We start from the raw sequence: 20358 nt of genomic DNA, 5'->3' as shown, positions 1-20358 counted from the left end.
CCCCAGAGCCAGCCACTTGCCTCTTCTGCCCAAGGGCAGGTACAAGGTGGAGGCTCTCAGAGCACCTTAGGGAAAGAGTGGGAGGGAACAAAGCCCCAGGGCACGGGGATTAGGGGGAGAGAGTGGGTGAGGCAGAGGCCTGTGGTGGCTGGGCATGGCCAGCACTAATCCCACCCCTGCCCCAGGAGAGAGTGGGGCCTCAGGGGCAGCTAAGAAAATAGGGAGCAGCAGCGTCTGGGTCCCAGGCCGTGCACTCTCCCTACTCCTGCTCCTGTTGCTGCCACCTCCACTGCTGAGCACAGGGAGTTTCCTGTACCACCTCCCAGACTGGGGAATCTTCCACCAGGGCACCAGTCACTACAGGAGCAAAGAACAGAAGCTGGGCACCTGCGAGGGTGCCTTTAACCTTTTCTTCCTCATGGACACGTGAGCAGCTCTCCCATCCTGGCCCTGGGTGTCCCTCGGGGCACCTCTGACCTCAGGGCATGTAGTGGCACAAGGGGAAGGGAGAGGTAGAGACAGTCTTAACCACACCCAAGATAAAATTCCCTTTTCCTGAGGCAGACGGAATGCCCCAAGAATTTGTTCCCTGGGACTTTTCCTTTTGGAAAGGAAAAAAGGCCACTATAGGGTTTCTGGGTGTCTCTCAGTCCCTCCTCTGACATGGCCAGGATCTGTGACCTGCGTGTTCCTTAAACACCTGGAGGGCCAGGTGATTGCTAGAAGCTCCTTCTCAGCAGTTACTAGAAGTTCTCTGGGTTTCAATATCTGTGTGGTTTTTTGCTTGTGTTGCTTTTCGCCCATGTGGATTCTGTTTTTACTGGGTGCCAGAGAGATTGCCCTGTTGCTTCTGTCAGGCATTCTCAGAGTGTCACTGCTTAGAAAGTCCTTTGTTTTCCTGCCAGAGCTTTTGCTTCTTTCTTCAACCACTTGGAGACCACATTCTGGTTTGTGTGCACTTCCAGAACAGCTAGGTCTGACCAGGTGTTGTCCTGGGAAGCTGGGTTGTGCATTAGGCACCTTGTGGCCCTCAAAGAAGGAAAGGGGGTGGATTTTCACACTTGGAGAGGTTGGAGACGTTGCCTTGTTTCCATTTCCAACTTGTCTGTTGGATTGACCCATTCAATAATAATAGTATGACTGTCAATAATGTCATTGTTGAAGCATGTTTTGATTTCTAAAGCCCTTCCACTGTACTTCTATCATCCTCAAAACCATCCTGGGATGTAGAGTAGGAAAGGCATTTTGCATTTTCAATCTCCTGGAAAGGGGACAGGATTTAGAGGTTGGATAAAGTAGCCCCAAGGCTGGTGGGTGAGTCCAAAGGCCCCCTCCTCCACCATCCTGTTACAGTGCCCTTAATCATGCCCTTAGTCTCTGCTTTTAAGCTCAGTGTGGGCACAACCAGCCATGAGATGCATTGGGAAGTATTCCGGGTATAGGTGGGACCTGTGAAATAATATTAATTAAGCAATTTCTACATGCCTGTTTTCTGAACTAAGCCTCCCAAATCTTAGGGAAGTGGATTCTATTTCTGTATTTTTTTTTCATTTCATTTCATTTTATTTTATTTCTGTATGATCGGATGATGAAACTGACTCTGGGAGGGATCAGTGACTTGCGCAATGTCCATTGAGTCAGTTTGCTGCAAAAGATTAGACAGTGAGAGGATGCTCCCTTTCCTCTCTTCTGAGGAGGGTGTGCAGTAGGGGCACAAGAAAATGCCAGAGAAGTGGCTTCCTGAACAAAGATGTTCCCACTTCTTGTCCCTTTCATAGCCCTGCTCTTTCCTCCTTTAGCTTTTAAATGCTGGGAGATGGTACTGTTCTCTCTGATCACAGCTGGCCGCAGCTATATGTTGATGTGAAGGGTATAGACCTCACTCTGAAGGCTGGCAGGGCAAGGGAGGAAGGGGAGCAATCAAATCCCCTGTACCCTCACTCACGCTCCAGGATCAAGGCTACTCCACAGGCCCCCAACCCTTATTGTCAGTTCTGACATGCTATTCCAGCTAGGCAGAACTGAATCCTGCTGGATGCACAGATGAGAGGAGGAGCTGAGGGTGTCCATGAAAGGCCCTTACATACCCCTTTCCCAGCCCTGGGCCATCAGTGAGGAGTCTGGCTAGAGCCTGCCTCTGGTTAGCCTGGCAAGGCTTGTCTGAAACCACAGCAAACTCCTCAGCCCCAGAGAAATAACACCATCTCCCTGGGACCTGTACATATCTAGTCTGGTTGAAGAAGGCCTTACTTACTGCCTTTGAGGGCCAGCTTGATGAGAAATTCCTGGAAGGTGAGGACATATTCCCTCCAGCATTTCTTCCTGCTGCTCTCAGGGGAAGGGGAGTAATGACCACTCAGGGGGCAGCCCCAGTTTTGCAGTCAGGCAGACTGCACTCACCAGTCACCCCCTGGACAACTTGCTTCACCTCTCTGTGCCTCAGTGTCCCCCTCTGTATGATGGGGATCTTCATACCCAACTTGCCATGTTGTGATGAGGATGAAGGGGAGCTTGTAAGGCAGTTTGTCCAGCATGGCATCAGGTGGAATTGTGGAAGATGAGTATAAAATGCTGCCAGGGAAGGCAGAGTCAGGCATGCTGGGGCTGGGGACTCCCTGGCACTGCAGGGGTCCCTGACACAGCCCTGACTCCCTGGTTCAGCTCTCTTCCAATGTGCCCTTTGGGGCGGCAGGATATAGGTCAAATGCCTATGCGGGTGACACTCCCAAGGTTCTCTGGGGCCTTTCATCCCTGTGATGAGCAGCCCTGTTCATTCATTCATTCCCTTAACAATTCATCCACTCACAAATAATGTCTAAGCAACTGATATACATCAGTCACTATTTGGGTGTGGAGGTAAGGCAGCAACAAAACTGGACAAAGTCCCTGTTCTCCTGGAGTTTCCATGACAAGAGAGGGAATAAATAAAAGAGGAGAGGAAGTAGTGTGTTAGATGGGATAAGCAGCAGGGGAAAATCAGGGCAGGAGGATGGGAAGTGCTGAGGGAGGGGCCTTTCTGATGAGGTGGTCAGGGAAGGCAGGGCTGACAGACCAAAAGGTGAAGGGGATGAGGGTGTTTTTGAGCATAGGGGGCATGCAACTAGAACTTGGTCTGAAAGGATCACAATTGAGGGGGCTGAAGGGCAGAACCTGCAGGGAGACCAGTGCAGAGGCTGGTACAGGGATCCAGGGAAATGATGGTGGTGTGGACCAGTGGGGTAGGGGTGAAGGTGCTGAGTGGCCAGACTCTGGATCTATCATGAGGAATCCAGACAGATTGGATGGGGAGCCCAGGTGTGGCCTTAGACAGGGAAAGGGGGAAGGGAGAAAAGCAGCTTCATCACTGAGTCTTCCTCTCCACTGTGGATAAATGTTACCTATTTCACCGATGAGGAAAAAAGGTCACTCAGGGCCGGGACAGGAATGACTCCCCTAAAGCCCTCAGATGGGAAGACATGGAGCAGGAATTGAAACCCTGGAATGTCTTCCTCCAAAGCTGATTCCAAAGACTCCGAGGCTGGGCGGGTCCCTGAGAATCCCTGTGGTGGTCTTGGAGGCAAACACAGCCTGTCACCTGCAGGAAGGTCTTGAGTGGTTCATTTCCACCTTATTCATTAGATTCATTAGGTTGAATTTGATGAAAATTAGTGAGCCCTGCCATTGCCACAGGATTGACTCCCTTTGAGGGCCAGGAAACTCCAGGCTAAGGGAGTGGCCCGTGTAAAGGCCTGAGTGTGAGACCTCAGATGATCCCAGAGTGTGAGGAGGGAGGGGGGGGTTGAGAAGGAGGAAGAAGGAAGGAGCAGGCCAATGGTGGGCCCTTGGGCCTATCTGAGCGGTGTGTGTTATACCTCAAGGGCATCTGGGGGATTCACTGAAAGAAATACTTTTATCAGAGGAGAGATGGATCAGATCTGTGTTCTTGAAAGAACCCCTTATATTCCTTGGGGAGTAGATAGGAAAGGGAGAAGGATGGCATCATGAGTGGAATTAAAGGGGGAAACTGTAAGAGTCCCCGGGAAGCCTGAGATGCTGGGAAAAAAACAAGTGGGAAACCAGATCAGGTATGCCCAATGAGAGAAGAGGGAGACAGACCCCATCAAAGCTCCTACATATGTGGCACAGTTGGAATAGAAGGGGCTGGCATAGACAAGAGAGGCAGAGCTTTGGATCCATCATGCCAGCAACATGGGCATGTCACTGTGAGTGCATTGAGGTTGACAGGTCTCACAGCTGCTGTTCTTTCCTGATGTTAAAAGATAAACTGAGGCACTTTGTAATTTTTAATAATTAAAGTATACACGGATTTACATCAAGTCACACCGAACTTAAGTTTTTAGGAACACTGCATTGGCAGGATCCAGTGCCGAGATTTATATAGAGAAGATGTAAAAGAAAAGCAAAGAAATTATTTGAATATTATAGTTTAAGTAGTTACCTTATTTGGGAAAAGCCTACTTAGCTGTTTTTTACTGGTTTTCTCATATAGGCTACCAAGGCATTAGGACCACGTTAGTCTAATGACCTTTTTCCATAGATGCTTTGGAGTGGCATATTTTGCTACCTGTCATTCATTAACCTTTTTTTTTTTAATTCCCCAGAAGTTTCACAGTCTAGAAGTTCAGTTGATGGCTTGTTCCATCTCACTGAGGTTGTCCCTTACTCTTGAGAATAGGTCAGTTCAGTTAAACATGGGTATCTCATTTAAGGAGGTGTTGCTACAGATGGGCTCCCAAAGTTAGACCTAGACCATGTGAGCAATCAGGTATTTAGTAAGATGCATTTTAATGAAAACAAAAGAGAAGTTAATGATTAGAGCAGACTACAAATCAGGTTCTGAGTCCAGAAAGCTTTAAATTGAGAAGGTGTGCAGATATAGGGCTCCTAAATGTGAGCTCAAAGCATCTTGTGTAGTTTGAATGTTCCTGGTGATGTCAATGAGTGTTCAAATGATTGTTCTGAGTGGCCTACCCAGCAACACACACATGTTTTCTGTGCATGAGCCATTGTGTTTATTTCTATGATGTTTATTTCAAGTTATCCAGCTCAGTTTGCGGGCTTTGGGAAAAGAGCAGTTTTTGATCTTAGTGATCCTAAACCAGAAGGATGGGAGAAAATTGGAAGCATTAGATTAGAGAACTGTAGACGGATATTGGAGGAAAACAGAATTTAGGATCCATTACATTTTACAGGTAGATGGCAACACCTCAAAGACAATGAACAGGTCTAGCTAGAATCTGATATCCATGAGGGTGTGTTATAGTTTTTACTGAAACATAATCTTCCTCTCTACCTCTATTCCAATTTCTAGCAAAAATAATCTCAGTAAGACTAATTTGTTTGCAAAATCACTCTAGGCTCATTAAACTGGGTTTAACTATTTCCATAAGTGCAGGAAGAATAAAGATTATATGTATAATCTCAGATATGATATACCAGTTAAAGCTTTGATGATATCTAAGAGGACTTACTGTCTCCATTAAGGTCCACCTGGTTTTTAAATCTGGAATAAGGAATCTTTGATTAAATTTTGTCATTGTTGTTTTTTGTGGTATTGTGATTAGATTTTTTAAAGCTAAGAAGCCAAACCAATCACTTCCCTGATTTCATCCTGTCAGAAGGAAATCAGATTCTTATGTAGCTTACACAAATACCTATATCATCATGTAAAGTAAGACTACTCAAGGGACACCTGGGTGGCTCAGTCAGTTGAGCATCCAACTCTTGGTTTTGGCTCAGGTCATGATCTCAGAGTCCTGAGATCGAGCCCTGCATCTGGCTCTGCACAGAGTCTGCTTGGGATTCTCTCCCTCTCCACTCTACCCCTCCCCTCACTCTCTCAGAATAATAAATAAATAAATAAATAATCTTTTTAAAAAAAGAATACTCAATAAGAATTTCTGAAGAATAGAGGGATCAGCTAGAGAGAAAAAGATATTTTATTTTCAGTTAAGAGTTTGTTTACTGAATTTCTATAAATTATAGGTAGATTAAAAGAAAGAATAAAAGGACTCCTTAAATCTGGGGGAAAACAGAAAAATCAACAATGTTTGAAAAAAAAGGTCATACATTGATAATAATCCCCATGAGTTCTTCTAGTCCTATGTAATTAATTCTTGATTAATGTTTGATCTTGAGTTAGAAATTTTATGATTCCATCAGTTTCTCCATTGGCGTTCAGAAAATTCTTCCCCAGTTCAGTGATATCATCTTGAAGTTATCTGAAACTTGACCCTGGAAAGTTATCAGAAAGGGTCCTTTCCATAAATCTCTTTGAAGAGAAACTACTTCTGCAAAAGCACAAGTGTAAAGCAATAACTGTCTATAAATGTCAAAAGACTTCAAAGCTTAAAAGCAGCCAATATTAAAGCTCTAATGAGGGTTCATTACAATGCAATTGACAAGGAAATTTCATTTTTCTGTGACATACATTTTAAGATCATAATTAGAATTATGACTGATAACATAATACCAAGACATTGATTTCAAGGAATTCCATACAATTTCTGGAACGCTTATCTTAATAACATAGTTCCATACGATCTAAAAAGGGTTTAACATATCTTCTTCTTTGACAAGGCTTCCCTTGTAATTCAACATGTCAAACTACCATAATTAGTTTAACATGTCTCTTTTATAAGGAGAGAGAAAAAATATTTTGGGATGTTCCAGGGACCCTCTTAAATATCCCAAAGTTATTTTGAGGTCAAAAAGACTTATTTTGAAATTGATTAAGAGAAGTTTATAAAAAAAAATCAGATATAGCAATGGAGGAGGAAAGATGTTGGAAGAGTAGGGGACCTCGTTTCATCTGGTCCCTTGAATTTAGCTAGATAACTATCAAATCATTCTGAACACCCATGAATTCAACCTGAGATGTAGGAAAAGAATATCTGGAACTCTGCAAGTAGAAAAGCGACCACTTTTTGCAAGGTAGGAGGTGCAGAGAAATGAATCTGAGGGGAGATATCAGAAGATAAATGGAGGGGGGAGGGAGCCTCTGTAAGCTGGCTACCAGAAAGTGATATAGCCCCAGATAAAATCAGAACCCTTAGAAATCTGCTCCAGTGAGAGACATCCCTGCCTGAAAGGTGCTCAGGGGATGAAATGGGGAGATTTCTAGGTGGGACAGTGTGGTCTCAGGATCCCCGGAGTCACAGAATTAACAAGGGTGCCTGAGCTGGTAGAGTTTCCAAGCAGTGGAGCAGGGAAACTGGTCATGGTCAGCGAGCGCAGGAGGGGGCTCTCAGTTCAATTTGCCATAAACTGCAAGCTGGGCCAGTCGGGTGACTGGTCTGCCTGTGGACCCTGCAGAGGACTGGAAAACAGAGACCCTCCACCATCCCCTGGGAGGGGTGGAATGGGTGAGCACACGATCTAGTGACTGCTTTCAGCACCAGGGCCGTACAAGAGCAGTAATGCAGGACCCTACGACTTCCTCCTGGAGGATAGCTGTGGGCATGCACCACGGAGTCTGTAGAGTTCAGCACACACGAAAGTGAAGACCATTTATCCCAGAGCGTATACTAAAGAGAGGGGACCATGTCTTTCACCCCTGGGGTTGGAAATCAGGTGCAGCCAGTTTCATTTTGATCCTCTGAAGAGGCACGGAAAGCCTTCAGGGAACAAATGCCACACAGAAGACCAGCTTACACAGAGCCCAGCCCCCTGGCAAGGGGAGGGGCAACTCCACCCAGGCAAAGACATCTAAGAAGCAGCACAGCAGTACCCTCCCTCAGAAGACCAACTGGAAGAAGGGATGCACAGCAAGTTTATAAACCCCACAAAACTGTTAAACTCCAGTGCTAGGGGAAGATAGTATATAGACTTTGAGGTGTTTTTCTCATGATTCGTTTATCTTTCAGTTTAAAATTCTCCATTTCTTTTTTCTCTTTTTCCCCTTTTCAACTACTTTCTTATTTTACCAACACTTTGTTTTTAAGTCTTTTTTTAACTTTCATTTTTTACATTTACATTTTATAGATACAACTTCATTTTTGGCTTCCTTTCACTCTATTTAATTTTATTTTTGTATATATATAAATTTTGCTTTCTTTACAATTTGGGGATTTAGTTTCTTCTAATACATAGACCAAAATACATTCAGGAACAAGTGGATCACCCTGTTTTGTCCACCCCATGAGATTATATTCTCTCTTCCCCTCCCCCAGCCCCCCTCACTCCCTGTTTTTCATTTTTTTTTCACTTATTCTTTTGCTTTTCTGTTTTGGTTTCTGACCTCTTTGGATTTGTCTAGTGTGTATTTTCTTGGGTCATGGTTGGTATTTTTGATTCTGTTCACTCGTTCATCCATTCTTCTCTGGGAAAAATGACTAGAAGGAGGAATTCACAACAAAAGAAAGAGGTCATACTCTCTGGATGTCAGACCTGGACTCAAGACAACAATTATAAAGTTACTAGTAGGACTGGAAAAAAACGTAAAAGACCCTCAAGGATCTCTTAGTGCAGAAAGGAGATTTAATTAGGCCAAAATTAAAAATTCTCTAACTGAGATGCAGTCTAAATTGGATGCTCTAGCAGCTAGGGTAAATGAGGCAGAAGAGAGAGACAGTGGCATAGAAGACAAATTTATGGAAAGGAAGGAAGCTGAGGTAAAGAGAGGAAAACAACTAATAGGCATGAAGAGAGGCTTTAAGAAATCCGTGATGCTACAAAACCTACCAACATCAGAATTATTGGGGTGCTTAAGGGTGAAGACAGAGAGAAAGAGAGGGCCAGAAGATGTATTTGAGCAAATCATAGTCCCTAATCTGGGGAAGGAAACAAGCATTCCTATCCAAGAGGTAGAGAGGACCCCTCCCCAAATCAATAAAAATAGATCAACACCCCGACATATAATAGTAAATCTTGCAAATTTCAGAGATAAAGAGAAAATCCTGAAAGAAGCTCAAGAAAAAAAGGTTCCTAACCTACAGAAGTAGGAACATTAGACTTGCAGAGACATGGCAGGCCAGAAGGGGCTGTCATGATATATTCAGGGTACTAAACGAGAAAAACATGCAGCCAAGAATATTTTATCCAGCAAGGATGTCATTCAGAATGGAAGGAGAGATAAAGAGCTTCCAGGATAAACAGAAACTGAAAGAATATGTGACCAGCAAGCCAGCCCTGCAAGAAATACTAAGGGAGGGGGGGAATCCTGTAAGTGAGGACAGAGCCTAAGAGTAACATAAACCAGAAAGAAACAGACAATCTACAGAAACAGGGACTTTACAGGTAATACATGGCACTAAATTCATATCTTTCAATAGTTACTCTGAGTGTAAATGGGCTAAATGCCCCAATCAAAAGACACAGAGTATCAGATTGAATAAAAAAGCAAGACCCATCCATAGGCTGTGTACAAGAGACTCACTTTAGACCTAAAGTCACCTCCAGACTGAAAATGAGGGGGTGGAGAATTGTTTATCATGCTAATGGACCTCAAAAGAAAGCTGGGGTAGCAATCTTCATATCAAACAAATTAGGTATTAAACCAAAGACTGTAGTAAGAGAAGAAGAGAAGAGAAGAGAAGAGAAACCAGAAGAACAGTAGAATAGATTAGTGAAACTAGAAGCTGGTTCATTGAAAGAATTAATAAGATCAGTAAAACCCTATCCAGATTATCAAAAAGAAAAGAGAAAGGACCCAAGTTAATAAAATCATGAATGAAAGAGGAGAGATGATGACTGACACCAATGAAATACAATAAATTTTAAGAACGTATTATGAGCAACTATATGCCAACAAATTAGGCAATTTGGAAGAAATGGGTGCATTCCTGGAAATTAATAAACTACCAAAACTGAAACAGGAAGAAATAGAAGATCTGGACAGACCCATAACCAGCAGGAAAATTGAAGCAGTAATCAAAACCTCCCAAAAAACAAGTGTCCAGGGCCAGATGGCTTCCCAGGGGAATTTTTCCAAACGTTTAAAGAAGAAATAATACCTATTCTACTGAAGCTGTTCCAAAAAATAGAAATGGAAGGAAAATTTCCAAACCCCTTCTATGAGGCCAGCATCACCTTGATCCCAAAACCAGACAAAGACCCCAACAAAAAGGAGAATTACAGACAAATATCCCTAATGAACATGGATGTGAAAATACTCACCCGTACTAGCCAAAAGGATCCAACAGTACATTTAAAGATTATTCACCAAACCAAGTGGGATTTATTCCTGGACTGCAAGGGTGGTTCAACACTCAAAAATCAATGTGATACATCACATTAATAAAAGTAAGGACAAGAATCATATGATCCTCTCAATTGATGCAGAAAGAGCATTTGACAAAACATCCTTTCTTGATTAAAACTCTTCACAGTGTAGGGATAGAGGGAACATACCTCAATATCATAAAAGCCATCTACAAAAACCCCACAGCCAAAATCATTCTCAATGGGGAAAAACAGAGAGGTTTTACCCTAAGGTTGGGAACATGACAGGGATGCCCACTCTCACCATTATTTTTCAACATAGTACTAGAAGTCCAAGCCTCAGCAATCAGACAGCAAAAGGAAATCAAAGGCATTCAAATTGGCAAAGAAGAAGTCAAACTCTCAGTCTTTGCAGATGACATGACACTTTATGTGGAAAACCCAAAAGACTCCACCCCAGAATTGCTAGAACTCATACAGGAATTCAACAATGTGGCAGGATACAAAATCAATGCACAGAAATCAGTTGCGTTTCTATACACTAAAAATAAGACTGAAGAAAGAGAAATTAAGGAATCAATCCCATTTACAATTGCACCAAAGACCATAAGATACCTAGGAATATACTTAACCAAAGAGGTAAAGGATCTGTACTCTAAAAACTACAGAACACTTATGAAAGAAATTGAGGCAGACACAAAGAGATGGAAAAACATTCCATGCTCATGAATTGGAAGAATAAACATTGTTAAAATATTTATACTACCCAGAGCAATCTACACATTCAATGCAATCCCTATCAAAATATCATCAACTGTTTTCACACAGCTGGAACAAATAATCTTAAAGAAAAGGCCCTGAATAGCCAAGGAAATGTTGGAAAAGAAAGCCAATGCTGGTCGCATCACAAAGCCTGATTTCAAGCTATATTGCAAAGCTGTGATCATTAAGACAGCATGGTACTGGCACAAAAACAGACACATAGATCAATGGAGCAGAATAGAGAACCCAGACGTAGACCCTCAACTCAATGGTCAACTCATCTTTGACAAAGTAGGGAGGAATATCCAGTGGAAAAAGAACAGTCTTTTACATAAATGATGCTGGGAAAATTGGACAGTCACATGCAGAAGAATGAAAACTGGACCTACACCATACACAAAGATAAACTCAAAATGGATGAAAGACCTAGACGGGAGACAGGAATCCATCAAAATCCTAGAGGAGAGCACAGGCAGCAAACTCTTCGACCTCAGACGCAGCAACTTCTTGCTAGAAATGTCTCCAAAGGCAAGGGAAATCAGAGAGGGAAACAAACCATGATAGACTCTTAACTATGGGAAGCAAACTGAGGGTTGCTGAAGGGGAGGTGGGTGAGGGATGGGGTAACTGGGTGATGGGCATTAAGGAGGGCACATGATGTGGAGCACTATGTGTTATATGCAACTGATGAATCGTTGAACACTACATCTGAAACTAATGATGCATGGTGTGTTGGCTAATTGAATTTAAATAATTTTTAAAAACCAAAAGGCATAAACACTTGATTGAATATGATCTGGGTTATCTATTCAAACAAAGTGACAAAGATTTCTAAGGCAAACACAGTTACCTAGTTGTGAAAAACCATACCTCTTATAAAAAGCCATAGCTCTTTCAATAGAGGAGCCTCAATTCTCCCAAGTAATCAAAGGCCTGAAAATGGCAACATGAAACACAGGAAAATATTTTGGTAAGCAGAGAATATTTGTTTTGAAGATAGATTACAAAAAGGGTGAAGAACAATCTTTAATGATCTCTTATTAAGAGTATACCAATAGTCCAAGAAAACTTTGTTTGACAAATGAAAGAGAATTATGTTTTAATTTTGTACAGGCACACTATTGGTTTCAAAGCTAATTTTTAAAGCTGTTATAACAAATTTACTCAATTTTAACCACCTGGACCACAGGAGATTTTTTCTCTCTTCCTTCTTTTTAGTTCCATTTAGTTTTAACCGTTATTCCTCCTTTTTTCATTCCAAATGAGTATTCTCCTTTAAACCGATTTACTTTTTCCCTTAACAAAAGTACCTTTCCATGCCTCATAACTTATCTTACCAAAAACACATCCTATTCTTCCTGTGTGGAGTCATTTTCTTTATTATTTCTAGTGGCTCTAATTACATATGTTGATTAGAATAATTTACCCTTGGGGTGCCTGGGTGGCTCAGTCGTTAAGTGTCTGCCTTTGGCTCAGGGCGTGATCCCGGCGTTCTGGGATCAAGCCCCACGTCAGGCTCCTCTGCTGGAAGCCTGCTGCTTCCTCTCCCACTCCCTCTGCTTGTGTTCCCTCTCTCACTGTCTGGCTCTATCTCTATCAAATAAATAAATAAATAAAATCTTTAAAAAAAGAATAATTCACCCTTAGAAACGTTAATTTCTAGTGAAAACCAAGAAGTAAGCATTTATAGACTGTTACAGAAGCAATCTGTAGATTGGCAGATTTATGAATACATTTCGTAATTTCTGGAAGTGTATCCTTCCTCATAGGAATTTTTTCAGTGTGGCACATCTTTATGAACAAACCCAAATATCTTTAGTTCCTCTCTAATAAGCCAAAAGAAGATAAACCTATGTTATCAAATTGTTTCAGTATTTTATCTTCTTTGGAAATTATTTTGAAAAGGCAGTCTGTATGTGTGCAGTCTTTTTTTTTTTAAAGATTTTATTTATTTATTTGACAGAGAGAGAGATAGCCAGTGAGGGAGGGAACACAAGCAGGGGGACTGGGAGAGGAAGAAGCAGGCTCCCAGCAGAGCAGGAAGCCTGATGCGGGGCTCGATCCCAGGACCGAGCCGAAGGCAGGCACTTATACTGAGCCACCGAGGCGCCCCATGTGTGCAGTCTTTTAACCCCCATTCAGCCACATGAGAATAGACCTTAGATCTGGAGTACTTCCTGACACAAAGAGATAAAGAGCCCATACAGCCCCTCAGGCTTATCACTTTGGGTATATTGTTGTTTGTTTAACTTTCTAAATATTCTTTTGTCTCTGCTTAAAGGATATGCATCATATGGCACCTGGCCAATCCATTGTTATACCTATCTTCTGTGGAGAGAGGCAAGGTTCCTTACACTGTGGCAGGAGAGGTGTGCTTAGGCCAGTCGCCATGTCTTAGCCACCAGGAGAGACCCACTGGGCATGGGGACCAATGCCCACTAGTGAAGTTGATCTTGTCCTCTCTCTTTATGTCAGTAAAGCATTGTTCCATCTGGTGCTTGACTATTGTGTTTTCCTTGGTAACTCTAATACCAAGATGCACTGATCAGAAGTGTTAAGAGTTCTCTCCTGGGATTGGTAACTGGTGTTTGGTACTGTACTCCCTTGGAACTGGTGCAGAGGATAGGTGGGCTTTAAACTTCTAGAGTATCTTTCCGTTCTTATAAAGACTCAGTTTGTAAGATGAGTGTCATTGTTTTTATTCCTCAAAGAACTGGATTGCAGTCTGAAAGATATCAAGGGGCTGACCCATCCTCTAAGTATTATACTATCTTCAATTTGTTTCTTTATACCTGGGGGAAGATTTTCTCCACATTCTCACTGCATTTGTTATCTTTGGTCTTTCTGATGATAGCCATTCTAACAGGTATGAGCTGATATCTCATTGCAGTTTTGATTTAAGTTTCCCTGGTGATGAGTGATGTTGAACACCTTTACATGGAACACTTAGCCATTTGACTATCTTCTTTGGAAAAATGTCTCCTCAGATCCTTTATATAGTTTTTCATTGGCTTAACTGATTTTTACCTTGAGTATATACTTAGGATAGTTGCTTTAAGTCTCTTTTTTAATTTAAATTCAATTAGCCAACATATAGTAGTACATCATTGGTTTCAGATGTAGTGTTCAATAATTTATCAGTTGCATATAACACCCAACGCTCATCGCATCACATGCCCTCCTTAATGCCTATCACCCCGTTACCCCATCCCCCGTCCACCTCCCCATTAGCAACCCTCAGTTTGTTTTCTATAGTTAAGAGTCTCTCATGGTGTTTCTCCCTCTCTGATGACTTCCATTCAGATTTCCCTCCCTTCCCTATGATCCTCTGTACTGTTTCTTATATTCCACATATGAGTGAAACCATATGATAATCACCCTTCTCTGATTAACTTATTTCACTTAGCATAATACCCTCCAGTTCCAGGTACATCGATGTAAATGGTAAGTATTCATCATTTCTTATGGCTGAGTAATATTCCATGGTGTGTATATATACCACATCTTCTTTATGCATTCATCTGTGGAAGGACATCTTAGCTCTTAACACAATTTGGCTATTGTGGACTTTGCTGCTATGAACATTGGAGTGCAGGTGCCCCTTCATTTCACTTCATCTATATCTTTGGGGTAAATACCCAGTAGTGCAATTGCTGGGTCATAGGTAGCTCTATTTTTAACTTCTTGGGGAAGCTCCATGCTGTTTTCCAGAGTGGCTATAGTAGCTATAAATCTGATGCCTTTACTTCCTCAAGGATGGCTTCTGAAAATTTATTTAGTTCTGAGTGAACATTGTTCTTCTATTTCTTTGTACATTTTGTGATTTTTATTGTAGTTGAAAATTCGGTTCTTTTTTATAATAATTTTTTATTATGCTATCTTAGTCACCATACAGTACATCCTTAGTTTTTGATGTAATGTTCCATGATTCATTATTTGCGTGTAACACCCAGTGTACCATGCAATACGTGCCCTCCTTAATACCCATCACTGGCCTATCCCAGTCCCCCACCCCCCTCCCCTCTGAAGCCCTCAGTTTGTTTCCCAGAGTCCATAGTCTCTCATGGTTCATTCCCCCTTCTGTTTACCTCCCCATTCATTCTTTCTTTCCTTCTCCTACCAATCTTCCTGCTACTTCTTATGTTCCATAAATGAGTGAAACCATATGATAATTGTCTTTCTCTGCTTGACTTATTTCACTTAGCATAATCTCCTCCAGTCCCATCCATGTTGCTGCACATGTTGGGTAATCGTTCTTTCTGATGGCTGAGTAATTTTTGATTATTATAATGTAGTAACTTAAAAATAAGATTTTCTTGAAAAAATGAATTTCTCACTGGTCTCAGGGGTGTTTTGCTCTTATTTGTTATTACAGACATGTGTAGAAGTTCATTTGTTTTGAGATTTTTCCAAATTACTTTTTCAAAGAATGTATCATGTGTGGGGACACTGGAGTTTCTGTTCCTTTAGCTAATTTTCAGCTAATGTTTTGACAGAGATTCCTTTGAATGCCAGAAGTTTGAAACAAATAGAAAAACACCACAACATTACACACACACACACACACACACACACACACACACACGCACCTCTTCCAATATTGCAGATGTTATTTAGTGGGCATTCCTTTACCATTTAGCTAGGCTTGCCCTGAGCCTAGGGATCAACCCAAGGGAAAGCTTAAGGTCTTTACAGAATATGCTTCTGGTGGGCATATGCATAGATTTCTAAATTTATCTGTGTTCACTACTGGTTTTGAACATCCCAGATTAAGCCCAGCAAGTTTAGAGAAGAGATGTACATAATAATTATAAGTAAGGTCCACACTGCTTCCTCTGGTTCAAGGAGAACTTGGAACTGGACCACTGATCAAAACTAAAACTGCCACCAGGCTAGAAAAAGAGTGGGGGAAGCATGATTTAAAATGCCACCAAACTTTCCTAGTGTTACAGGATGTCCTTCACCTTTACTGCCCATGGTTCTCTTGGTCACGTTGCTTTGAAAAATGAAGAGGTAGATCAGACAAAGAATGGTGGGAAGCAGAACAAAGTTTATTGAGCCATAGTAAAGTGATAGTACAAAGCTCCCAAAGAGGGAGGGGACCCGAGAGGGTTGCCACTGGATTTCTAAGTCTAGGGGTTTTTATGGGCTTGTTGGTGGGCTGTTTTAATCTGATTAACCCTCCCTGTACCTGTTATCCATTCAGGTTTTTGTCATCTATTACATGGGAAAGGGTGGAGGGATCCTTCCAGGGTGGTGTAAAATCCTAGTAAGGCTGGTTTCCTCTTAGGTCAGTGGACACTTGTACCTGCCTGCCTTTCTTCCAACTATCCTCCATCAGTGTCACCCCAGTCTCCCAAGTCCAATGGGGAGAACATGGGCCTTACAACTAGATCTGGGTTCAGATTCAAGCTACCCATGGAAGTTGTGCCAAAATCTTTGACCTATGAGAGCCTCAGTTTTCTCGACTGTAAAATGGAAATAATTTTGATATTACAAGGCTGTTCTGGAATTGGAAATCATGAATATAATGTGCCTCATATATACATGCTCCATGAATGATAATCCTGACATACTTAGGATCATCTATCCTTAGTTCCCTCACCATCTATTGACAGTTTCAGAAGCAGTTTAGAGGAGGCAGAAGGAATGGTGCAGTGGAGAAGGATGCTTTTGGATGTGTGGGACACACATGTAAACACATGTGAACATGATATTCGGGATGTAAATGAACATAGGGATCATTGGAAGAAAAGGAAGAGCCTCCTTGTGGGTTTCTCTTACTCATATGACATGGAAAAGGCATGAACCATCACAGATCCAGGGAAGGAGTCCGGCATCAGCACCAGCCTGTTTCAGTCTAACCATTCACAGAACCCTGACAAAAACACTTAGTCAATAAGCCTCCACAATTTGGAATTGTGCAGACCTGCAGAGATAGGGCATTACTAAGAACTTTGAACCCTGGGCAGCTAGGGCACAGTTAAGTGCTTCCCACCTAGGCCAATGGGGTCATCATGAGGCACCAACCTTCTGTACCCTCCTACTCTCTATCCAGGGATTAACATGGAATCAAAGAGAACAAGAAACTGAAAGTAGGGACAGGAGGCACCTGTGGCTTCCCTGCTGGTTGGAGCATTATGACACCAGGACAGCACGTCCTGGGCCTATTCCAGCCCTTCCCCTGGCAGTGAGGCTGAAAAAGTCCTCCTGTGTCCAGAGTGGCTCAGCTTTGCAGGCTGATAGGAAAGAGGGAAATAAAATAGTCCTAGTAGCACATCCTCTGTGGCTGAGGCCAGGGCTTCTACAGACGTGTTGGTAAGTGGGGAGCCAAGAGAACAATGTATCAGAATCACTGGGTACTTTTCCATCCTCCTTCCTTTCTTGCCTAACAACCCCATCTAACATGACCAGCCATCCGGGTTGGCACCACAAGTCCCTCGTCCTCAAGCGTGGGTCTATGTGGTCATCCTTCCCATCACTTACACTGATGATAGTCACCACCAAGGTGACCTACTAAGGTTGCTGAGGGTGTGTGGCAGACATCAGCTATGTGGGCTGGGGATGAGCTTGCTAAAGGGACTGTAAGAGGTGGGGAGGCAGAAATGCTGCCTATCTGATGGAGGCACGTAATCCTTCTGATCAATGTTATTTTGGTTTTCAGGTCAGAAACTGCAAAAGAATCCTGGAAAGAAATTCACAAACTTGTGGAGGAACTGATGAAGAGGTTCACAAAGTAGGCTTGTGTTTCCTTCTGCCAGGCAGAGTACACAGCTCTTCAGCTCAGTGGGCATGAGCATCCCTCGGGTCAGGAGCATAGAGCCCAGGGCAGTGTCTTGAAACAGGAAAGAAGTACAGATCGTGGTCATTCTTTTGGGTCATGGCAGCTTTGACTGGCTCCTGCCTGAGAGTCAGGCCATGTTGCTGGGGCTACAGTCTGCCCTTGAGGACCTAACAGATTAGGAAACAAGCAAACCAGTAGTAGTAAATAAACACTTGATTAAATGATGCCAGGGGCCAAAGGAAAAGGCAAAAGACTTACAGCAACTTTAAGGAAATGTTAAGAATTCACAGAAAAAAGTCAAGAATGGCTTCCCAGGGGATGTGAAATTTGATCTATTTCTTGAAGGATGGGAAAAACAAGGTAACAGGAACCATCACGGAGACTTCTTGTGGAGAGGTCCGTTTGGGTGCAGAATAGGGTTAACTTAGGGGAGGGCTGAGAGATGAAGCCAGATGGGTCAGCTTGGTGCCAAAACACAGTGGCTCATAATGTCAGGCCATAGGGCTTGAATTTTCTGCTGTGAGCTATAGGAAGCCACAGATAATTCTTATTTAGGGGTCTGACAATATCAAAGTTGTGCTCCAGGAAGAAAAGTCTGATAATAGTGGTAAAATGAGTTGGGAGAAGAACCAAGAGCAGTTTAGCTAAGGAAGAATGAGAGTCAGTAGACCAGAAAACAGTGACCAAGGGGAGGAAATGAAGGGATGTATATGAATGGCCATCAAGAGGGAGAAAAACTTTTTGAGAAGAGTGGGAAGTGGGGAAGGAGTTAGGAGGAGGGAAGGGGATCCAAAATATGTTGCAGTAGAGGAGAGGCCTTTTGGGAGGCCCTCACTCAGGAGTGTGAAGTTGTCTATCTCCTTGAGTTGTACTGTGCACATGCTCATGTGTGTGTGTGTGTCTTTTGGAGAGAGCGTAAGGATGGATCAGGATGCCATTCTCGCACATTCTTCCAGGAAGACTGTCCATCTCACAGGCCTTAGAATTTCATTGCTAAAGTTACAGGAAGTTGTGGGGTTTGGAAAATGGGCCCCAAAAGAGAAGAGTTGAGGTGCGGGCAGGGAAACTGTCATGTACTCCCTCCCTGACTGTCACTGGCTTCACTTTGAGACTGTGTCGATGGCTTCTCACAAGCATGTCCTTCCTCCCCAGCCCAAACCTGAAGATCTCCATAGTCACCTACTCTTCACAGAGCTACACCCAAAGGAAACTCACCACAGACAGGCAAGTGCCACATTGACCGCCAAGGCAGGCATATTGGGTGAAACCCCAGAAAGCTCAAGGGAGCTGAGGGGTTCCCTGAGACCACAGTGGGAAACCCACTGGTGTGTGCATGGGCTGGCCTGGGATTCCTTCACTGTGCACCCTAACCCCGAGCTCTGACTCCCCTCTTTCCTCTGACCCCTGGCTGTTCTGAGAATTGCCAACCATGTACTACTAGACCATCCCTGCCTCTCTAAGCCCTGTCATCACATGTCCTGAGTCCTCCTTTCTGTGCTCTTTCCTGTTCTTAGAAGAGGCTGCCTGTGAGGACTCCCTGGATGGGGTAGGACAGATATGTGGCTTATTTGTGCACATTGCCAATGTTGGGCACGTGCTGTTGTGTGTCCCTCTCTGCCCTGGGCCAGCAGGGCAGGAAGAGACAACGTCAGTACCAGGGTGGAAGGGATGGGAAGTATCAAAGTGTTGATGGGTCTCAGTGAAGCAGATCTTGGTCCCTTAATGGGTCTGAGACAAGGGAGCCAATGAGTGGGGTCCTGAACACCAAGCTGAGATAGAATGATTGAGGTGTGTCATGGTGGGCCAAGCAGTTTTCTCAAAAACCTGAAGACAGAAAGGTATGGAGTTTCTGAGTGGCTGAAAAATTAAGATTCTCATGGACATAAATGATTGAAACCCAGTTTAGAGAGGGTGAAGGACCAGAAAGAGGTTGAGCACTCTTACGACTGGATGGACCCAGAATTTGTGACATAGGGGCACCATTCAGTACCATGGAGAGAAACCAGGAGCAGCAGGGTGGTGATGTCAGTACCTGGAGACAGCACTCTCATGTCTGACTCCAGCACAAGCAGGGAGTGGGCTGACTGCTCCAAGCACTACTGGAGGCATGGATTTGTGCGTATGTGTGGTTATACATTTAGGACGGAGAGACCTGAGTGCATATGAGGGGGAGGAAGAAAATTCATTGGGGGTGACTCTGGCAGGTGGCAGAGAGATGCGAGGCTGCTGGGCAGGGCGTTCTGACGGAGGAGCTGCACTTGGGGAGAGGAAGACCTCTGCCTTCTCCAGGGTGGGCAGTTTGCGGCCCAGATATAAGCAGCTGTGTGGAGGCTTGGGGAGGGCCTCCTGGTCCTCTCTGGACAGGGAACATAATGACGTCCTCCCCAGGTGAGGGTTCAGGAGTGGCAGTGATGCCCAGGGGAGTGGAAAAGATGTGAAATTGGGGATGGCGAAAGATGTGTAGCTGGGAAGAGAACTCACACTCAGATCAGGGCCCTAAGGCTGCCAGCTCCTGAGAAACCCACAGGATCTTGACTGTAGCTGGGCTCAGCCTGGGACTGGGACTTCCCCAACGTGCCCCACTGCCTAGGAGTTGAGGAGGCCTGTGGCTGAGAGCCCAGGTGGGCCCAGGCATGCAGAGAAACTCCAGG

The 20358-nt window shown here is 43.5% G+C and overlaps 1 protein-coding gene across 2 annotated transcripts in view; it reads right to left on the bottom strand.

The window, feature by feature from the left end:
- Window positions 1–20358, bottom strand: part of ZNF488 (zinc finger protein 488) — a 58492-nt gene that overhangs the window by 2881 nt on the left and 35253 nt on the right. Inside the window, exon 1 of one of the 2 annotated variants that reach the window (XM_034661783.1) lies at window positions 2502–2539. The exons of the other annotated variant lie outside the window; for it this stretch is intronic. Coding sequence (XP_034517674.1) covers window positions 2502–2539 — 38 coding nt within the window. Of the gene's footprint in view, window positions 1–2501; window positions 2540–20358 lie in introns of those variants that run through there. 2 annotated transcript variants of the gene reach the window in all.

Source organism: Ailuropoda melanoleuca, chromosome 6 (genome assembly GCF_002007445.2).
Source record: "Ailuropoda melanoleuca isolate Jingjing chromosome 6, ASM200744v2, whole genome shotgun sequence".
Taxonomy (NCBI): Eukaryota; Metazoa; Chordata; class Mammalia; order Carnivora; family Ursidae; genus Ailuropoda; species Ailuropoda melanoleuca.
The sequence above is the reverse complement of the archived record's forward strand: the minus strand, read 5'-3'. Positions and strand labels throughout refer to the sequence as shown.